Source organism: Rhinolophus sinicus, chromosome 3 (assembly GCF_057876585.1).
Source record: "Rhinolophus sinicus isolate RSI-liver-muscle chromosome 3, RSI-T2T, whole genome shotgun sequence".
Taxonomy (NCBI): Eukaryota; Metazoa; Chordata; class Mammalia; order Chiroptera; family Rhinolophidae; genus Rhinolophus; species Rhinolophus sinicus.
The window spans coordinates 6,595,527-6,617,380 of NC_142503.1; the positions used below are offsets into that span (position 1 = coordinate 6,595,527).

Genomic DNA, 21,854 nt, shown 5'->3' on the forward strand with positions numbered 1-21,854 from the left:
ATAACAAAGAGTTGTTCCTATTAATGACAAACTATTTCTCTCCCCTTGTCCTTTTCGTAGAAGTTGTAGTATTTGTAGTGATGATAAGGGCAGACAAAATATGAAACAAATTAATTTTGTTTGCCAAGTAATACTAAGTATTGCCTAAATTATTATAGGTGTTTACTGTACTTTGAAATGCTCAGTTTTTCCTTGACCAGATGCTGTAGGGCTTGGCCACTCTTGTTAAATTTCATAGGTCTCGTCGCTTGCTTGGAGTCTGCTATATTGTTGTTAAGGTAATTCCTGTCATAAATTAAAACTGGAAAACAGTTTATCCTCATTTGGGTGATATTGATCACCTATATTTTTACTTAGGTCTCTTTGCTAGTAGTGGTGGAAATTGGAGTGTTCCCTCTCATTTGTGGCTGGTGGCTGGATATCTGTTCCCTGGTGAGTTTATTATTTATTATCATAACAATCTAATAATTTGAAGGCTTCAGAAAAGACATCTTTAGAATGGGCTCCTTTTAAAGGAGAGTCAATATTGGATAATTGCTTATTTTTTTCTAAGAATATCATTGTGGAGTCTTAATGTTACTAATTTTTCTTGAGTGCCTGCTTTTTTTGAGGCCTTGTGCAGATTTTCGATGCCATGGTATTTTGACTAGAATCTTTCTGATAACCAACAAAGAATATTCTTACTCATTTTACTTTTCTAAATTTCACGGTAATGCCAAGACATAGACATAAAAAGAGCAATCTGATAAGAAGACTGTCTTTGTAGTAATAAATTCGACCCTAAACCATTTGTTTTAACTAAGATGCTGCTCGGTTTTGATTATAATTTTCATGGGTGTCAGAGATAATCAGGTTTTGACTTTTCAAAAACATTTTATATGTAGAAAAGCTGCCTTTGGTTCTGAGGTAACATTATGCCCAAACCTTACTATTAAAACTTGTCATGAATGCAGACCTGTAACCAAGAAAAGAAGGTATCACGTTAAGCAAAAATGGTTCTTTTATAGCAGTAGTATTGTAAAGTTCTTACTTACCAATTGGTTTATCAGCCTTGCTTCTTATATTTAAAAATTTTTAAGTGTCATTACATATTTGAAATAGCGTCCAGCCTCATAACATTTATATTTCTGTGACACCATGAAACGGCATTAAGAGAACTGTGTTCTAGGACATCAGAGCCCACATGCACAGCCATGTTACTCACTTCCCAGAAGATGGACGTGTGAATTTGGCAGATGTCTGTGCTCCCACCCTGGCTCACCTGTTCTGTCTGCCGTAGGAAATGTTTGATGCCACTCTGAAAGACCGCGAGCTGAGCTTCCAGTCAGCCCCGGGCACCACCATGTTTCTGCACTGGCTCGTGGGGATGGTGTATGTGTTCTACTTCGCCTCCTTCATCCTGCTCCTGCGCGAGGTGAGTGCCACGGGGAAGTGCCCACGCCCGCATTCATGAAGTGGATTGCGCTTCAGGATGTTAGGATTCCCTGCCTAAATCATCTCTATTCTGTTCTAAGGGACATAACTAATAGGCAGATTTAGCTTAATTGCTTTAAACTGTTTTCAGTCATTTGTCTCAAAAATTGACTAGTTTTAATATTTTTGACTATACTTATGAGTTTCAAAGATGAGTAGACTGAGGGGAAAAAAAGAAAAGCACTTGCTTTACTTGGTATATATTGTGGCCATACTCTAATACAAATTCTTGGAGTTTTATGTGATGTGAGCCTGTCTTGGACTTCATTCAAGGAAATGTAATGCTGGAAATACCCAAAGGGTATGATTTTGTAGAATCAAATATGTCCAATGATCTTGAAGCCGGAACCTTAAGTGCAGAATTAGAGTGCAGGTCCTTTATGATTCCAGTTCACTTCCAGATGGGTACCTTCCTAATCCTATTTTTGGAATATAATCCTTGCTAATAAGAAGACAGAGAGGAGGGCCAGTATCTAATTAGTATACCTCTCATGCTCGGTCACTGGTGCAGCAGGAAGTACGTAGTTCTGATAGCTGCGCATGCCGTCTCTGTGTTAGTCACCGTGCTCTCTGCCAGGGTGACAGTGAGAAACAGACACGACCCCGTGTCCTTGGTTTGACACCCTTGAAAGGAGTACAGCCTTTGACAAGTCAGCTGACTGCTGTGTGAGTGCTGATGGATCTGTGCAGGGCCCGAGGCGCAGGCCGACTCATCGGTGTAATGGAATAGGAAAGCCCAGGGACTCCATGCTGGTCATGGTGTGTAGTGCTGGTCATGGTGTGTAGTGCTGCTCGAGAGGCTTGAGGAAGGGCGTGGGGGTGGGGACCAGCGTGTTCTTCTGAGTCATGCAGTGGAAGGTCAGCAATTCTGTTTGCAAACAAAGCTTGTATTCTTTCCTTGAAGCCAGTGATCAAGACTAATATGTTTTTTAAAATTATAACTATATATGCATTCTAAACGTTGTTAAGCAGTCAACATTGTTTAGGTTAACATTGTTTAAACACTTAACATTGTTAAGTGATTAAAAAGTTTCATATGAATTTTTTCAATTTATCTGTGTGTTTTATTGTTGATACAGAATCCTAGTATTTGGGAGTTAGGTCTTGTATTATAACTTCCTTGTTTGGGAGAGGAGAAATAGACTTTGGGCAGATGAGATGCTTTACTCAGTGAGTTTGGAGCACCCAGAACTAATATCCAGACTCATCCATTGCCCCATCACCCACATCTTCTTGGGTTGATGATTTCCACTGAGAGAGGGAAAAAGATGTGGGTAGTGAAATGAAGATATGTACTGAGAAGCTATAGGGCTTCTTAAGATAAGTTCTCTCAGGAGTGTAAGACTGAAATAAGATCTTCTACTTAGGACAATTATAAATTGCAACCTAATTCTTTCACCAAATGGTACAATAGTCATAATTTAAAAAAATACATGTTTCATCTTGGAGATATCAAACTGTCCTTAATAATTTTTTTTTTTCATGAAATGATTAAAAGCATCAAAGGACATCAAACACAGGATGGTTTTCATAAAGATTCTGATTTAGGAACTGCTTTTCCCAAGAAAGCCATATGAATTTTCTGGGGCCCATTTTATAAGATGCCAGACTAATTTTAAGAGCTTATTTTTCTGTTAATGTTACAGCGCATATACGGAGCCTTGAAGACATTGGTGTCTATAGCATTTAAAATCTATTTGCAGGTACTTCGACCTGGTGTCTTATGGTTTCTAAGGAATTTGAATGATCCAGATTTTAACCCAGTACAAGAAATGATCCATTTGCCCATCTATAGGCATCTCCGAAGATTTATTTTGTCTGTGGTAAGCAGACCTTTTTATTGTTTTGGAAGTAAAGTGTGCTACTTTAGATTTATTTTTTTTTGGTCAGGAGTACTGGTAGCGAGGATTGGATAATTTTCTGTTTACATAAGCCTGTGGAACTTGGTTGTTAAGTCGCTGTTTTATTGGTTATGTTGCTAAAACAAATACAATGTCTACTAACACAAAAATACCTTCTATTAAATACTTTAGTAGTATAATTGATTGCCAAATTATGAGTTTCTGAATTACATTTAACTTACATTAAAGCAATGGAGACTTGCTACTAGCTTCTAAATTAAACTCAGCAGTAGAGTCTTTTCCCTGCCTGGAAGAAGAAATTACCTAGTTAAATCTAAATTTTTCCAAAATAAAATTCTAAAAACAGTATTGCACCCTTTGGAAAGTTTTGTAGCCATTAATATGGGTCATGTCTTATAGTTAATTACAGGTGACTTATTAAGTTGCAGACAGTCCTGATCATTCATTCTGAGTTTAGAGCTCTCTCCTCACATACCATGCAGTGATTATACTTTGTGGCTCCGTTTGAGCCCTGGTGTCCTAGAGGGAGAAGAGAAGCCATCACAGGAACACATTCTATACACAGAGTGACCCAAGTATAGTGTGCCAAGGGTCAAGTATAGTGACCCAAGTATCGAGGCCCTGGGGGGGACTTGGATTGCCCATTGGTTGGGTCTGTTCAGAAGCCTGCCTGCCTCTCACAGGACTGATTTGCAGAGGTTTGCCTTGTTCTTTCCTGCAGATTGTTTTTGGCTCCATTGTCCTCCTGATGCTTTGGCTTCCTATACGAATAATTAAGAGTCTGCTGCCGAATTTTCTTCCATACAATGTCATGCTCTACAGGTATGTTTTTGAAATTGGGAGGCTTTACTAATTTAGCTCTGTTAGGGATTTGATATGCATAGTACATACATTTAAAACATGCATTTCTTACAGATACTGAAAATCATCTGACGTTAAATATGGTCATGTCATAGGTCACATAAACATTAGTTCAGCAGTTACGTTTCCCAAAGGACAGACTTACTGTGCTGCAAATGAAGTTTGCCTTTGTTCACCATTGAAATGTTCACCATTCCCAACGAGAGTGTGTTGGTAGAATCATCCTTATAAGAAAAGCACATCATAAGAAATGTAGCCATAGTTGCCCATTGAGTTATGGATTAAAAATAGGATATAAGCCTTATAGATGGAAAATCTTTTTTGAAGTTAAAACATAAGTCACCTGGAAACCTAGTCTCACTCTTCCTATATTCCCTTTTCAGTGATATGCATTATCCCGTCAGTCACTTAAACCAGAAATTTGCCAGGCAAACTGGATTTCTGCCTCAATTTGACGTCTCATTAGTCTTTAAATCTTGTCAATTCTAATTCTTTAAGGTCTCTTATCTACTCAATTTACTACTCACTACCTTAGTTTAGGCCTCCTCCTTGTTCTCCATTTATAATCCATCCTTAACCCCATTCCCTTTCCTCCATAATCTACGTGAAAATCTGGGTCAGGATGATAAGGGAACCCATGAGTCTTGGAAAGACGTTCAAGGAGGTGTTTTGAGGAGCGAGAAGTGACCAGTCATGTAATGTGCTACTAATATAGCAAGTGAGGTGAGGACCAAGACCTGTCCATTGGATTTAACCCCATGAAGGTCATTGGTACCCTTGCCAGGAACTGTTTTGAGGGGGTTTGAGGGAGAAGCCGTTTTGGCTCAAGAGAGAACGGAGGAGAGGTGATAAAGACAGTGGGTTCATTCAGCTCTTAAGGGAGTTGGCTGGCATCCCATTAAGTTTAATATGATACGGTCTTTGTGGGAAATGGAATGCACGTTGTAAATTATGGCTCTTTGTCGTTGCCTAGTGATGCTCCAGTGAGTGAACTGTCCCTTGAGCTGCTTCTGCTTCAGGTTGTCTTGCCAGCGTTGCTTGAACAGGGACACACGCGGCAGTGGCTGAAGGGGCTTGTGCGAGCGTGGACTGTCACCGCTGGATACTTGCTGTAAGTACAGGCAGGTGTCACACAGTACATGTGTCGGTGTAATAACCTTTCTGAAAAAGAAGGATCCATGCCCCACTGTGGAAAACTTTGTTTTAGTAAGAGACCATTTAGTGATATCTGCAGGTATATATAATACGTATTTCTAAAAATTCTTCTCTAATCATTGTGCATCATTTTCTGGAGAATATATACACGTTTTTACCCTCTTATAGAGGTTTCCTGCTGGCCCAAGTTCTTTCTTTCATTACACAGGTAAAACATATAATTTGGGGTTTTTTAGTGCATTAAAAACAAACCAACTTACCCTTGTTTTAGAAGTCTTAACCTGATACCTATTTCCCCGAAAATAAGACCTAGCCAGAAAATCAGCTCTAATGCATCTTTTAGAGCAAAAAAATAAGTAAGACCCGGTCTTACTTTGCTATGAGACCAGGTATTATATAATGTAATGTAATGTAATATAATATATCTAATATAAGACTGGGTCTTATATTAATTTTTGCTCCAAAAGACGCATTAGAATTGATTGTCTGGCTAGGTCTTATTTTCGGGGAAACGTGGTATGAGCTCCTCTCAGATTGGGTTTCTCAGTCATTCAGTCAGCACATTGCATTTATTTTTTTCAAACTTTATGCATTATATACTTATTTAAAAGTTGAATCTTTGTGATTTAAATTTTTTTTTCCAGAAAATATGTGGCATGCTTAATGTGACATGTATTTGGTTGTTTTTGATTATTTGTCCTTCTCTATCTGCCCCAAGCCCCACCCTGAGCCTCCTCCCCCAACTCAGTTTTGCCTGAACTGATTTTGGATTGGAGGTTTTAGTTGAGGTAATGTCACAGCAGACACAGTTAGCTCTCTGTAGAGAAGAAAATAAGTTGTTTCTTCCTGAGGATCTTCACATAGAGTATCTTGTATCTTTTTCAGCTACGATTTCTTCTCAGATGCTGGCTGAAGAAAACATAAAATAGATTGAATTTATGGGGTATTCTATATGTTAATTAACATTAAATTTAGAAAGGTCTAATTTAAAGCAGGTAACAACATTTAGACTGGGTTGAGGTCATAGTGCCACGTAGAGAGTCTACTTAGCATTTTCTACCCTAAATAATTAAGAAAGTAAATCTCTTGTCTGCTGTTTTATTCGAATCTGAAGTGAGAATTTTCACTGATACAATTTTTACATAGGGACCTTCATTCCTATTTATTGGGAGACCAGGAAGAAAACGAGAACAGTGCAAACCAACAAGTTAACCATAACCAGCATGCTCGGAATAACAACGCTATTCCCGTGGTGGGGGAAGGCCTGCACGCAGCCCACCAAGCCATACTCCAGCAGGGAGGGCCTGTCGGCTTTCAGCCTTACCGCCGGCCTTTAAATTTCCCGCTCAGGGTAGGTACTGTACAGACTAACCAAAGGTCTAGTGTTCTCAGATTTCTGTTGAGAAATTTTGGTGCTGTTGTTATTGTTGTTGTTAGTGGGTAGTCCTCTGTGGAGACATGTCCTACGGTCTCCTGACAAGAACTCATGTTTAGTTCTCTCATTGTGCAGCATAATGTATGTTAATGTCAGCTAAGTTTATCTAATTTAGAGATGGGTCATAGAGTTGGGAATCCATGTGCTGTTCCTCCTTGCTGTTTGAAAGGGCTAATATGAAACACTCTTGAGCAAAAATGAAATGAACGTTGTTGATACCTTTCAACTACGTGTCAGGAACTGGAGTGGGCATTTTAATGTTTTTCTCCCTTTTAATTCTCATCCAAATACTGCAAGACATGAATGGTAATCTCTTATATCTGTCTTATATCTGATGAAACTGAAGACCATATTGTTTAAGGAAGAGCCTATCTGGGTGAGAATTGCCCCCCAGACTCCAACAAAATGGTTCCTGGCAAGGGTACCAGTGACCTTCGTGTAGTTAAACCTGATGGACAGGTCTTGGTCCTCACCTCGCTTCATTAGTAGCATGTTACACGACTGGTCACTCCTTGTTCCACATAGTTCTCTTTTTGGAAGGTGTTCCGGAATCTTAGTGGAGGTGATGCCTGAACTAAGTGTTTAAAGCTCGGAGGCCAGGCAGAGAGCAAGATGGAAAGTGGGAAGGGCATTCTACACAGGTGCCAGGACGAGAGGCAAGTGAGACATGGTAGATTTGGAACTGCAGGGAATTGAGTGTATCTTGAGGGTGGGGGGTGAGTGGTGAGAGGTGGGGGTGCCAGGAGAGCTGGGGGGAGCTGTGAGAGATGAGGGAGGGGGATCCGAGCCGAGCCAGGAGAGAAGACAGGGAGCGGGGAGAGATGAGGCTCTTGGATTGGCAAAAAGTCCTTCCTGGCCCAGATCAGAGAGTCATTAATGGGTTTCTCAAGCCGTGAAGGCTGACAGCCCTACAGCCTTCTCTCGGAGAACTGACAAATGTCCCTTTCAGTCTTTCCATCAGAGCTCTGCCCTCTGGGCTCAGGAAGCTTGTGCCCAGTCAGGTGGAAGGCAAGCAGCAGTCAATACCTTTCTGCCCAGGTTGCCGCTTCCTTCCTCTCTTCTCGTGCTCTTTTTGTCTTCTCAGTATAGGAGCCAGTAGCTACACGTGGCTATTTCCATTTAAATCTAATTAAAAGTAAATACAGTTTGTAAACATGCATGGTGATAGATGTGCTGATTATCTCAGTGGTGGAAATGCCCTCACAATGTATACATGTATCAGGTCATGTTGTGCACTTAAATATATTACAGTTTTATTAGTCATACTGCCATAAAGCTGAAAAAAGGAAGAATACATTTCTTGTAGGCAGCAGGCATGCACACACGCACACGAGTAAATACAACGTAAAATTGCATTACTCATGCACACTGACCCCATGTCACATGCTCAGTGGCCAGGTGCCAATGGCTCCTTTGTCAGGCAGCGCAGATGTAGGCATTTCTTCCATTGTCACAGAAAGTTCTAATTGGACGGTACAGTTAGAGAGTAAGTTTTCCCTTCATGAGTAGTAGTTTTTGAGAATTTCATTTTAAAAAATGAATATTTCTACTTTTAATTAATAGTAAGGGAAAATTTAAGCTAATTATATTTTATTGTTGTGCTCTGATTAAAAAATATGTTTACGTGTTACTTGCTGATTTATCTGATTATCTGAAAATGGACATTTATTTTCCTGTTGGTTGAATTTCCTTATAGGTAATTTTACCAAAATAATTTCCTTTTTATGTAAAATGGGAGGAAACCTGGAAATACCAGTTCAGACCATTTGTTTTCACTAGGAGAATTTGTGTTGATTCTTTGGTGTCATAAGATACACTGAGCTCACATGAACCATTTACACACTCGCGTGTTTTGCCTTGCAGATATTTCTGTTGATTGTCTTCATGTGTATAACCCTGCTGATCGCCAGCCTCATCTGCCTTACTCTCCCAGGTAGGAGCTTCTCCTAGCTCTGCTAGTGACGTCATGAGAAGGTGCTTTGTTCTAAAGGGTATATCTTGCTGAGATGTGATCTTCCATCAGATACAAACTCAGAATCATTTTACCCCTACTTTTGATTGAATAGGGATATTAACTTATTTAGGCTTGGTTCTCCTTCTCATTGAATTTCTTTGTATTGGAGCAGAGGGGGACAAAGTCAAGATTTATGATTTGTGTTTGGAAGTTAAAGTACTGTGGCCACTCAATTTCCATGGACGTTGTCTGATTACAGTATGGGTTTCCAAAAAGTCGTCTGTGTGGCTTAAGTCATTTTTTCAAGCCGGTCTTTTGATGCTGATTATAATTGCCCTTGTTATGTAATTATCTTTCCAATCCATGGCACGCCTGTTGCTAGAGACCTTTATGAAGCCAGACTGTTTCCCTTTTTCGTCTGGTATTCACAGATACTTATCTTTAGATTTCAGTTAAACAACATTTCTGAATCTGACAAATAAGCTGTGAATGAATATAGTAGTTTGTCATCTTCTCCAGAGGTCAGGGATAAATGGGGGTGGAGTCCAAAGCTGATGACAAAGTGGCAGGAACAGCTTTCTGCCCTTCACACGCCCTCCAGGTTAGTGTTTATAGTGAGCCAGAAAGTTCTAAATCGTACTGATGTGTATTAACCACTTAATCAGTAAGATAATTTTAAGCTCTTACAAAGCATATAAATGTGTATTTGGTTAGTGTCTTGATTATAACACTAACTCAATATAATTTTATAAATCAAGTTTGTATTAAGTACTTGAGTTTTTCTGTAAGGACTAAAGATTGTTTTTTACTGTTTCTGCATAATAATTGTTGACCTTTAGAACTTTGCTCTTTGGCTCACTACTCATCACAGCTGTTAAATGACAAAGTCTAATTAACCATTGGATGCGATGTATGTAGTAAACATATTGCTGAGAACACTTAATTTGTGAACTTTGGACAGTTTTGCATTTATGGTTTTTATGTTCCATTTTCATGTTTTTACAAATACTAAGAAAAAGTTAATGAAAGAAACCTAGATATAGTACTTGAATTTGGCAATAAAAGTACTTTTAATTTCATTGAAGATTATTAACTAAATATTTCTCTGTTAATCCAGTCCCACCATCTGGTAGAAAGAATTCCATTATGTTTAATCATGGAAATGTTGAGTAGCATCGTGCACATTTAAGGTGGCGAGGATGCTGTTCTCCCATAGGGTACTGTTCTGCAGCTACAATTTACCTGAGGATAAGTTACTGCAAACGAAACCCTAATCCAGTCCTCTCAAAAACACTTCTAATTAGAAGTATGTGAAGTATGGCATAGAAAGTGGCTTTTACATTTTTAAAAACCAACCAAAGAAACAAAACCCAAAAAAACCCACAAGAAAACGTGGCGTAGAGATATATATAGATATATGAGTATACACACACACACACACAGCCAAAAACATGTATACAGATTTTAAGAAAGGAAGAAACTGTATTAAAACTGTAATACTCAATATATATCAATAACAAAAGATGAATACAAGTCGTGTGTATACATTTTTTGGCACCCTCGAGATATATATGTAGATAGATATACATACACATAAACACGCACATATATATATATATATATATATATATATATATATACACACACACACACATATATGTGTATATATGACACGACATTTCTACAGAATGCGTTGATGATTTTTATATCTTCAAATTAACATGCACGTGTTATGTCATGTAACATTTACATATATTTGTCTTTAAAAATGAAATTTATCTTCTCACCCAAGCTATTTTGTAATGCTGCAAAGAAGTCTGTGCTTGTCAGCATTATATCTTGTAAGACTTGAGAGTTGAGCTGGGTTGTTTGGTTGGAGGCAGTGTGGTTTCAGCAGTTAAGAGCATCAGCTTTGTCATGTAGACAGGAGTTGATATTTTGCCTCCACCCTTGTGTGATCTTGATTGGGTAAGCTTCTACCTGACCCTGGGTTTCTTAATCTTCAAAATGAAGGTAATAGTGGGGGACTGGGTAAAAATAGTGAAAGGATTAAGAAGCACAAATTGATACTTATAAAATAGTCACAGAGATGTAAGTAAGTAACGCATAGGAAATATAGTCAATAATACTGTAATAATGAAATATAGCGCCAGGTGAGTACTGGACTAACCGGAGGGATAATTCATAAATCATATGTCTAACCACTATGCAGTACACCTGAAACTAGTATAAAATAATGCTGAATGTCGGCTGTAACTGAAAAAAAACCCCACAAAAAACCAGGCAGTAGCTACTGTAGAGGTTTGGCGAGGATTGATGAGGTAACATTATGTGAAGTGCTCAAGAGGCGACTGGCCGCTTGTAGGTGCTAGGAAGTAACAGGCAGTTTTGTACTAAGGAGAAGTCAGCTCAGAGAGAAACGCACTGGAGATTTGGGTCTTGCTGTTCTCTTTAGCCTTACTAAGAAGTAACCATGTAAAGAAAGTTACTAAATTAATGCTCTGCAATGAGTTAGGTTTTTTTTTGTGTGAGTATTGTAAATTTATTTGTAGTAACTCTGTGTGAGGCTGTTTCTTAGACAACTTTAAAATCTGTTTCCTAAGTTTCATTATATTTAGATCCTAATTTTTTTCCAAGAAAGTTATGATATTCTCTGGTTATTGTGCATTAAAATGTTACAGTGCCTACTTATTAAAATAAGCTTAATTTTCTGTCTTGACAAACAAGTCAAATGAAAGAAAATGATTCTAAATTATTTGTAATGTTCCTAAATATTAAAAGTATTGTCAGCACAAATAATAGAAGATAAATTCTCTACTTTTGTCCTATTACATGCATAACGATTTCATTTGGTGATAAAAACAGTGAAAACAGCAATTCCCTCAAGGTTTTTTAGTCCCCAAGAACAAGTAATTGGCATGGCAAGTTGGAGTGCATGTCACGGGAGGGCTTGCTCCTAATGACTTGGTGGGTTTTGGTTGCGTGTTAATCAAATAATTGCATTCTTTAGAGTTTGGGGGTTGGTTGTTTTTTGTTTGTTTGTTTTTTGGGTTTTTTTTCGCTTTTAATGAAGACAGTGATATATCAAAATGTGATATCTTTTGACTAATTATGTAAAATGATTGAAAGTACTAATAGAACAACATTAATACAAAGATTGCAGTTCTCCTTATGTAGTCACGTGTCTCATTTATCAGCTTTTCTATTTTCAGTATTTGCTGGGCGCTGGTTAATGTCATTTTGGACCGGGACTGCCAAAATCCATGAGCTCTACACCGCTGCTTGTGGTCTCTATGTTTGCTGGCTGACCATAAGGGCAGTGACGGTGCTGGTAGCGTGGATGCCCCAGGGACGCAGAGTGATCTTCCAAAAGGTTAAAGAGTGGTCCCTCATGGTAGGTTTTCCTAAGAAAGACGGATCTTGTCTGACAGGAGTAGTAGATGTTTTTCCAGTCAGTTCTTTAAATCTTTTCACTTTTGTTTCTTTATTATGCTGATAGTGTCGAGAGAGTTGATTTTTTGAATTAGAAGGAATATTGCTCTCAGATAGTAGATTTCTGGTTCTTTGTGAGAACCACAGTCAAATGTATTTGAGAGATAAAAGAAAAATCATGTTATTAAGTGATCCAGTAAGGCTCTTGAGTAAATATAATCAGAAAACTTATTTTGGAGATTGATTATATTTTAAGGAGTAAGATATTCTGTAAAATTTAAAATCAGTTTGTTTAAGTAGAAATTTCCTTTAATGATATTTTTTCTAAAATTTCATTTTCTGATCTGTTTGCATATGTAAAATCTTGACTTCACGATCGAGTCAGTGTTTTTCATATAATTAATTGCTATTTAATCCATAAGATGAGACAACTATATTTAAAATACATAAAGCAGCTAATTTTTTTTATATTGCTGTTCTTCCGTATCATCAAATTGCCATGTAAAGGAGCAAGAAATGTGTCTTCATGCACACCATGTTCGTTTCTTGTTGTTGAAACAAATGTACTCGCTGAGGCTACCTTGGGAAAAGGGGAGGTCATCAGACATTGAGGCCACTTGAAAGACTGATTCCTTTGTCAGGATTTCATAGTGGTTCTTTCATACATCTTTTCTTTTCACTTTGTGTATGCTTTATGTTCATCTGATGCCTCTGTCCAAATTCTAGAGCCGCACTGCCTAATACAGTAGCCATGTGGCCAATGGCCACCATATTGGACAATACAGATATAGGACGTTCCTATTATCATAGCAAGTTCTGTTGGATCACACTATTCTACCAGGAGCCAATTTGATCAGCTTGATCAATTACCTTAATTAGGGCTATGCAGAGCCCTTCTCCTATACCAGTCCACCTCAAGGGTCATAAGCCAGCCTGTGGATGGGTCACCATTGGATCAGGGGCCTGGGGCAATGAGTTGCTTTTCGTAGACAAACAGAAACCTAGTACTGAGAATGAGATTGTGAAAGACAGCACAGCCACCTGGTTAATATATGTAATTAAATTAAATTTCTGTAATTTTATAGCAGTAATGCATGGTAATATGTTTTCATTATGGCTTGAGCTTTTAGTTATATATTCAGATCTCATTTAAACATGAAACATAAAGTGTGTGTAAGTTGTTTTAAGTAATATATTTATTCTGTTAGAGGTCAAACAAGAAAAGTAAACTTTCTGATGGAATGAAGAGCTTGGCTAGAAGTCAGAAAGACTCTCTTTGATGACCTGGTCTCTCATTTCCTAATAGATCATGAAGACTTTGATAGTTGCAGTGCTGCTGGCGGGAGTTGTCCCACTGCTCCTGGGGCTCCTGTTTGAGCTGGTTATTGTTGCTCCCCTGAGGGTCCCCTTGGATCAGACTCCTCTTTTTTACCCATGGCAGGTAAGTACGTGTCTTCAGTCATGATATGTCTTTATACATTTAGCATCAGAAAAGTCCTTAATTTTTTAAAGTGATTTTAAGCTGTTTGGAAAGACTCCCTAATTTTTTCTGTTGCAGGAATTGTTGTAAAATCAATTAAATAATGCATTTTAATCTATAGCTTTCAAAATATGCAGGTCATATAAGTCTTTTAGACCTTATAGATTAAATTGTCACTCACTATTCACTTAGGATTCACCAATATTTAAAGATACAAACTAACATGTGTTGATCTTTTCACCTTTTAGTTAGGGTACGATATCTTGCTCCTTTGGCTTTCATACTTTAAGGAGTATCTTCTACTTTGCAATAATTACAGCGTGTTATCCCACAAAGTCATAGGGTGTCATCTCAGAAGTCCTACAGCCTCACTTTTCACTGTATTCTACTGGGTACAAGGAAGTCAGAGATGGGCCCAGATTCAGGGAAGGAGATGTAGACCCCCTACCACTCGATGGGAGAAGTATTGGCTGGCATGCTTTGACACCACCACAATGCAGAAGTGAAGATTTGCATGGTGGCAAAGTGTCACCTTACAGATGACTTGATAGTCTCAAAGGGAAACAAACAGCTTTACAGGGAGAGGTCAGATGATGTGCCTTAACCCAGTGGTCACTGCACATCCAGTGCAGTGTGTGTGCAGCACTCAGAGAGCTGAACTGGCCTGGCACTGCCCCCTAGGCCTCTGTGTTCTCCTGTTGGCATAAACGGTGTCACAGGACATCAGCATTACACAGGGCCCCTCTGACCACGATGGATCAAGGCAACCCCTTCCCCCCCACCCCCCCAGCCCCCGGCCCTGTAATCATGTCTGAACACAGGCAAACGTGAGTATTGTCCAGACCACAAAAATGACCAAATACCCCGTCCTAGCAAACATGGTTGACTGCTGCTTCATAACCAATAGAGTTTCAGCCTCACTCTACCCCTTCTGTAAGATTTATTACAAAACCCAGTTTTAGATTTCCTCTGCTTTCTAATAGCATCTGGCACAGAATAAAGCCTGTTTCCTGAAATCCTCCCCCAGTCACTTCACACAAACCTCAATCCTATAATCCCTTTGTAGCACTCTCAGCACCCCACATTCCTTGTAGGGTGTGTTCTGCTCACTGTAGTGAGTAGCAAGTGCCGCTTATTCGGTTATACGTGTGTTCTCGGTGGTCTTGACAGTACCCAGCATTGTTGCCTTGGAGAATTATCTGAAATGGTCCAGTTTTAAGAATGCTTATATATTGTGACCCTGCAGTTTCACTTTTCAGAATCTGCTGTAAAGAAACATTTACACACGTGCACAAGGAGTCAGAACAAGGCTGTTTCTGCTATTGTGTCATTTTTATAGTGTGAAAAAAATAAGCAGCAACCCAGATGCCCATCAGGAGAGAGTAACTAAATAAATGTGCGCGAGCTTTCTTTAGAATGTAGTGCAGCAGTTTAAAAGGATGGAGTAGAGCTGCATGTTTTCACAGAGATCTGTCTCAGACATGTTTGAGAGGCGTGAAACACAAGTTGCAGACTGATACTTGCAGCATGTGTCCTTAATGTTTGGATAAAACCCTGAACTTTGGAAGCAGAACAGGTTGCTTTTTCACCATTCCTGACTTCGAGCTACCTGCCTTGCCTGCGTCAAGTGGTTGCAGATCTATGGGAGACTGGGCTGTTTGGAATTCTAGCCGTGGTGTGTGTGGTATGTCCTGCCTGTGGGACGAGACTAGAAAGCAGGGGAACTTGAAAGAGCTTGAACCCCAGCGACCGGTGGGCCTCCACAGTGAGGCAGGTGCCTTGCCCAGTGAGGAGCCTGGCGTGGCTGACGGAGTGCAGCACGCCAGAAAGAGCTCTCTGTGAGCCTTCGGGGCAGTTTCTGCAGGCCAGACATGACTCCACAGTCGTACTTTGACAGTCAGCTCAGCTGAAACCGATAAAACAGCTTAATATGTTTTGATGAAATAAAATCATGGCACTGGTTTATTTATTTGCTCCTTGAGATCTTCATTAATGTCCATAAGATATAAGAATGACTTTTGATAGAAACATTGAACTTGAGCTGTTGAGGAAAAACATCCCCTGGATTTTCCAGCATACCTCAGTCTTCTATAAAACTGTTGCTAACCCTGCAGGACTTACGTTTTGAAATGAAATAATTAAGAAAATTTTAAGCTTCTATGTTGTGTATTGCTAATGACACAATCTGCTAAATGCCTTTTATTACCCAGGACTGGGCACTTGGAGTCCTGCACGCCAAAATCATTGCAGCTATAACATTGATGGGTCCTCAGTGGTGGCTGAAAACTGTGATTGAGCAGGTAAGCAAGGCCACTTTTCAGAAAAACGGGGAGTAGTAGTGATGACATTTAGCTGATGGGACTCATTTTCCTGCTTTTCTGAGTTTTCTGTATTTTCTTTAATGAGCGTATATAACTTTTTTTTTTAAGGAGAAGGCAGTTTGCTCTCTTATCACCATGAGTTTTTATTAACCACTCTTAAGACTTCCCTTATCTGATGGTTAACCAGTAGCTTAAACTACCTAGAACCCTATCTAATGTAAAGGCAAAAATTAGCGTATGTGCCTCTTTTCAGGGCAGCTTGTTATTTTTGATGGATGCTTGTTATTCAGGTTTCTAAACCTACAGTAGAGAAAAAAGTTACTGCTCAAGCAGTAAATAAAAGAACGGGCAGAAAAAAATAATAGATTAAGAAAGCAGAGCTGTTTGGGAATATTCTAGCTATATAGAACCTAAGAGTGTTATAGTATTAAGAAACCATCAGATAGTTTGATCATTGTGGTGACAGCCTTGAGAAAGATAGGTTGTGCTTCTATATCTGATGATAATGCTTGGAAATACGATGATTCATTTTCGGAAGATACCTATCCAAAATAGCCAACATAACAGATTTTGATACTTGTTGAAGTTTTGGTTACCGAGGGCATGTTCTTTACGTTTTAGTTACCTACAGCATGTTCTCGTGGGCAGTCTTTTTGTCCTTAGGTCAGCACCAGGTAAATAAGGTGGGACAGTTGTGTAGTAGGAAAGACACACCTCCTTTTGATGGATAGGAAATACAGACAGTAGTTTTTAGCACAAGAAAATGGTCAAAAAAATTCCTGTACCTGGAGGTTTGTGGGCCTGGAGAGCCCGGGAATTGCTGTGTGTTGGCCTGCTTGTCCCGTGTGGGCTGATTCTGAAAGTGTGCCCGAGTGAGGTGGCTGTGGGGTGCAGGCAGCACGTCGTCCATGATAGGAGACTCCGCTCTAGAGTCCGCAGGAAAGACTCCTTTGCCCTCGCAAAGGAGTGTGGAGAAAAGGGTTTAATCCCAGTTGGAGGCTATGACGTTGTTGATCTTTGTAATATTTTGCTCTCTGATGCGTTCTTGCCTCAGACATGTGTGTAAGTTTAAATAAAATGGTTGAGTCACTGGGATGCCTTGCTGTGTGAATACACATGCATGTAGGTACCAGGCTTCTCTGGGACCAGAAGCTGCCTCGGGGGTTCAGCCCATTGGCATTCCTACCCGAGTGCTCTGGGTGCTCCTCAGGGAGTGGGCTGAGTTGTCCCAGGGGGGCCTGGGGGCCAGGTGAGGTTCAAGTGCTGGAGGAAAACAAGAACGACACTCTTCCTGTTTTAGCTCCCTTTCCACGCCATTTCTATTTTCCGTTATTCCCGAGGTTTCCCCACTTGCATCCATTCTTTCCTCTGCAATACTATCTATAGAACTTTCTGGATAAATTGATGGAATTTCTTGAATTTGAAAAAATATTCACTGTAGAAGTCTTTTGTACTAAATTTTTACATAAAATACCTTTTGGGTTGTTAAAATTTGATTTATACAAGGTTTTCAGGAACATGTTTACTGTTTATAATGTTTTCTTACCATATTCAGATAAAATGAATGCAATCTTGAGTAGTAACACTGATCACTCTTACGAAGTTACTTCCAGTTAATGTGGTCTTAAACTAACACTACTGGTGTTGCATAGATTGTGTAGTGCAAGGCTAGTGTAATTATGGTTCTAGATTATGTCTTATTATTTCATCCCTTAGGAGAGTTAGCTGCCAAGTGTAAGGAGGTAAATGCATTTCTTTAGAAACGCATGGGTACCATGTTTAGGTTTGTGTTCCAGAATTTGCCTTGACGTCGAGAAAAATAACCAGTTTGAATCCTTGGGGGCTGGTAGCTTCGGTTCCTTGCAGCTTGGATTCGCAGAGTGCTGTGTTTACCAGGAGGGATGTCTCGTATCCTTGTTCTGATATTTTCCTGTATGTTTCAGGTTTACGCAAATGGCATCCGGAACATTGATCTCCACTACATCATTCGTAAACTGGCAGCGCCTGTGATCTCTGTGCTCTTGCTTTCCCTGTGTGTGCCTTATGTCATAGCGTCTGGCGTCGTTCCTTTACTAGGTGAGTAATGCTGGCTGCGGGGCTTGAGAGAGCACATTTACTGGCTTTGTCTCATTGTTGTCATTTCCAGTATCATAGACTGGCCGGCCCCAAGTGCTTTATTTGTGAATATAAAGCCAGCTCAAACAATGAGCTCAGAATACCATTTTTCTTAGACTTGACCTCAGGGCAAGATTCAGAGGATCCCAAAGCCCTTTGATACAGTTTTTATCTGTAAGCAGGTGAGACCGTATTGACTTGTACTCTGTCCCCCAAATAGGCAGGAACAGATTTCCTTCTCCTGACTATAAGTGCTGTGGTCACATACTTACAAAATTAAACAAAAGTAATATAATTAATTTTTAAAATGTTCTTCAGCATAAAAGGAAAACCAAATTTGTGACACTTCGGCAGCTAGAATTATCAGTTTTGTACTGTGGAACCCTCACAGGACCTTAAACCCAGCTTATGTTCAAAAGTATAAGCACTGCGTTTCCCCCCCAAATCTTTCCCTGGATTTCCTCTGTGACCAGCATTGTTATCCAACAAGTTGCTTGAGGGTCCTCCATGTCACCTGAGGCTCTCTGCTCTCCACACGCAAATCGTCTCCACGTCCCACTGATCTATCGTCCCTCTGGGACCCATTCTCTCGTCTCCGGCACCCTTACCTGGGCTCTCATTGGCACCGTAATGTCAACAGCCCCCTTTCTGGTTTCCCTGCTCTGACCACTAATTCATTCTCCACACTGCAGCCTGCCATGATGACCTTTCAAAAGGATGAGTCATTGTTTCTCTTTGGTGGCATTTGAAGCATGACCTGCTCCCCCCCTTTCTGTCTCCGGCACCCGTTTGACCTCACTTACTGCCTCACTCCATTTCATCTGCCATGAGTGTCAGCTACGCACCACCAGCCAGCCCCCTCTTTTTACTGAAAGCACATCCGTTCATTCCACTGCCATTCCATACTCACTTAGAGTTTCCTGTGGTTTTACAGGTGTGACTGCGGAAATGCAAAACCTGGTCCACCGGCGGATTTACCCGTTCCTGCTGATGGTCGTGGTGTTGATGGCCGTCCTGTCCTTCCAGGTCCGCCAGTTCAAGCGTCTTTATGAGCATATTAAAAACGACAAGTAAGTCTAGACTTCCATCCGTCTAGCCACTCTTGGTATGATGTCTCATTGCTTCATTTTTGTGTCTACTGTGATAAATCACAGGATGGAAAAGTGCTCAGATTCTGGATGTATTTTGAAGTACAATTAATACGATTTGCTAACAGATTGGCCACAGGATATTATTAGGGACACAGTGGGGCCGAGCGACTGGGAATGTGGAGTTGTCACTTGTGGAAATGGGCAGACTGGGAGAATCTGGTTGGGAGGAGGATCTTCTAGTGCCCATCCCAGGTAGTGTTCAGTCTGTTTTCAAATACATTGATCTGACAGTACACTAACTAGTTGGAGAGAAAAAGAAGCCTGTTAGCGATTAGCAGTACCTGCTAAGCGCTGGCTGCAGTCGGGGCCCAATAAGTTCCTCTGACCACTGCTGAGAGAGACTGCAAAGTACTGCCAAGTGCTGGCGCCCTCTGCTCTGTGGGCACCGACCTGACCTGAGAGTGAGGGCAGCCAGAATAACAGCTTTTGGGGGTCATGGCCATTTGACCATCCATGTCTGTATGGAAGACTGGGTCCTGCCCAGCTTCACTGGTATCTGAGGGAGGAAGTGCGTTTATTGGTGCTGGTTTACCGGGGAGAGTTTATACATGCTACCTTCGCGTCGTTATTAACAGCAGCCCCGTACTCAGTGCCGAGTTCCCCGCTTTGGGCACGATATTATATGGCCACCTTATTTACTCTGAGGACTCGTAAGAGTAATATTTTTAAGAATGACATTTATTAGCGTGTTCACGGCTTCTCCAGAGCATGTACTACTGACGGTAGAAAATACAAGTACACTTTCAGGTGGTCGGAAATTTCTGTCAAACATGAAAGAGGGGGAAGGGACTGCAGTGAGGAAAGTCAGGTTTTCTCACTTCCCTTTTTTTGGCAGAGGAGTAGATCCTGCAGACAGAAAGGCAAACGAGACAGGCCCTTGGGAGCTTTCTGCTGCTTTCTTCTTCACACCTGTCACCTGTCCTTCCCAGGCTTCATCAGTGAGCCTTTCCTACCCATCTCATTTCTTACCACTTTCTGCTCTTGTCCTGCAGCCCAATATACTCTCTGACCCTTCCCCACGTGCTCCTTCATGCAGGAAACTATTGCACTGCAGACTCTGTTGAGGGCCCATTTTGTTTGCCTTTGCACATCTGCCCTCCAGCAGTATTTGGTCCATGTGGGAGGGGCTGGGTGAGCGTGTGTGCATGCGTGGTGGGCTGGGGTGACAGAGAGTCTCGTTTTTCTGCCACTGAGTTACTTTTTGGTCCTGGGCAAGTCAATTAAATCACCTTTCTCTCTGCTTTTTATTGCATTTTCATTGCCACAGTGCTAACCCCATTCTTGGCATATCTTGATATGTTTTATGATTATGTGTTTCAGGTATATATTATGTGTATATATTATGTTACATGTTGCTCAGTTGTCATTATTTAAAACGTACAAAATCCTCATCGTTTAAAAAAAACACTGCTTGGCTGGAAAACAGTGGGGGTCAGGAATGTTTAACTTTAGGAAAAGTATTAGTGAGACAAAAAGGGTTAGACAGTGAGAGCATGGATGAAGAAGCAGTAGGATTAGAGAAATGTTTTAAAAGGTGAACTTGGCACAAACTGCTAAAATAGCTCGTCAGGCTTATGTGTGTTGACAAAAAAGGGATAGATGAAAGTTGGTGAAAAGGAAAAGTTACCACACAGAGCCCCTCAACACGTGCCAGGCGTTTGTATGCTTCCTGTTTCTCACAGCAGTCATGGGGCACAGGCCGTGTTCTCCTTTCATTGATGAGTGAGCTGGGTCTCGGAGAACTCCGGCCCTGGCCACCCTGGTGCACAGGTCCCCCGCTCCCACTCTTAGACCCGGTGTGCCAGGTCTTACCGGGCGCTCCTTGCTCTGCATCCATCCTTCCGAGGCACCCCTGTGCCCCGATCTTCTCTAGTTCACTGCCATCGGCTTTGTCACCCACTGCCCTCCCGGGGTCAAGCTCCAGGCCATTCCCCCATTTCACGTCACTGCTTTTCCTTTGCAACTCCTGCCATTGTCATGGGATCCTGGTGTCCTGGGGGCAGACCTTCAGTCTTGTCATTTCAGCCACAATGGCTTCTGTCTCTGTTCCTGCGGTCCTGCGTTCTTTGCCCTAACCGTGTCATCACATCCCCTGAGTTTGGAGCCCTTCGTATTCTGTTCTTGGACCGTGACCCCTACCTTGCTCACTCGTGAACACTCACTCCTCTGCGGTCTCTCTTTGACCTCACTGAAATCTGTCCTTTGATTTCTCCCCTTTTCTCTAGAACTAGAGCTGTTCAGGTCCGACTGAAAAGAGTAGGCTAGGTCCTGTCTTCCCAGCTTTCTGATAATGTACTTCTAGACCATTCCTTCAGATCTGTCCACTAGGCTGTTTCATAAAATACAGTCCATGCCGGTAAATCCCGGGCATAAGCTTGCTCTGCCTTGCCCTCCTCTGGCCTCTGAGTGTCTCAGTTCACGAGAAGCCCTGACCTGCGGACACTGCATACAGCCGAGGCCTCGTGACCTTCGCTGCTCACGTACCTTCCCCCTCCCCCCGGCCTTCCTCGCTGTAAGTGCCGCTTTCGCACCTTTGGCAGGTGTCCATTCTAGACTCCCCTTCTGCCTGCCTAACCATGGAACGGTTTTAAGTAGAAGTGAAGTGATCTGATGCG

General features: G+C 41.0%; 1 protein-coding gene across 1 annotated transcript in view; it reads left to right on the forward strand.

Annotated features, from left to right (window-relative positions):
- MARCHF6 (membrane associated ring-CH-type finger 6) overlaps nucleotides 1-21,854 on the forward strand; it is a 60,503-nt gene that overhangs the window by 38,150 nt on the left and 499 nt on the right. The window contains exons 13-25 of the mRNA XM_074329077.2: nucleotides 210-278; nucleotides 358-432; nucleotides 1,280-1,414; nucleotides 3,177-3,296; nucleotides 4,057-4,157; nucleotides 5,170-5,307; nucleotides 6,498-6,702; nucleotides 8,650-8,719; nucleotides 11,953-12,134; nucleotides 13,479-13,613; nucleotides 15,863-15,952; nucleotides 17,917-18,049; nucleotides 19,023-19,158. Of these exons, the coding sequence (XP_074185178.1) occupies nucleotides 210-278; nucleotides 358-432; nucleotides 1,280-1,414; nucleotides 3,177-3,296; nucleotides 4,057-4,157; nucleotides 5,170-5,307; nucleotides 6,498-6,702; nucleotides 8,650-8,719; nucleotides 11,953-12,134; nucleotides 13,479-13,613; nucleotides 15,863-15,952; nucleotides 17,917-18,049; nucleotides 19,023-19,158 (1,589 nt within the window). The remainder of the gene's footprint in view (nucleotides 1-209; nucleotides 279-357; nucleotides 433-1,279; nucleotides 1,415-3,176; nucleotides 3,297-4,056; nucleotides 4,158-5,169; nucleotides 5,308-6,497; nucleotides 6,703-8,649; nucleotides 8,720-11,952; nucleotides 12,135-13,478; nucleotides 13,614-15,862; nucleotides 15,953-17,916; nucleotides 18,050-19,022; nucleotides 19,159-21,854) is intronic.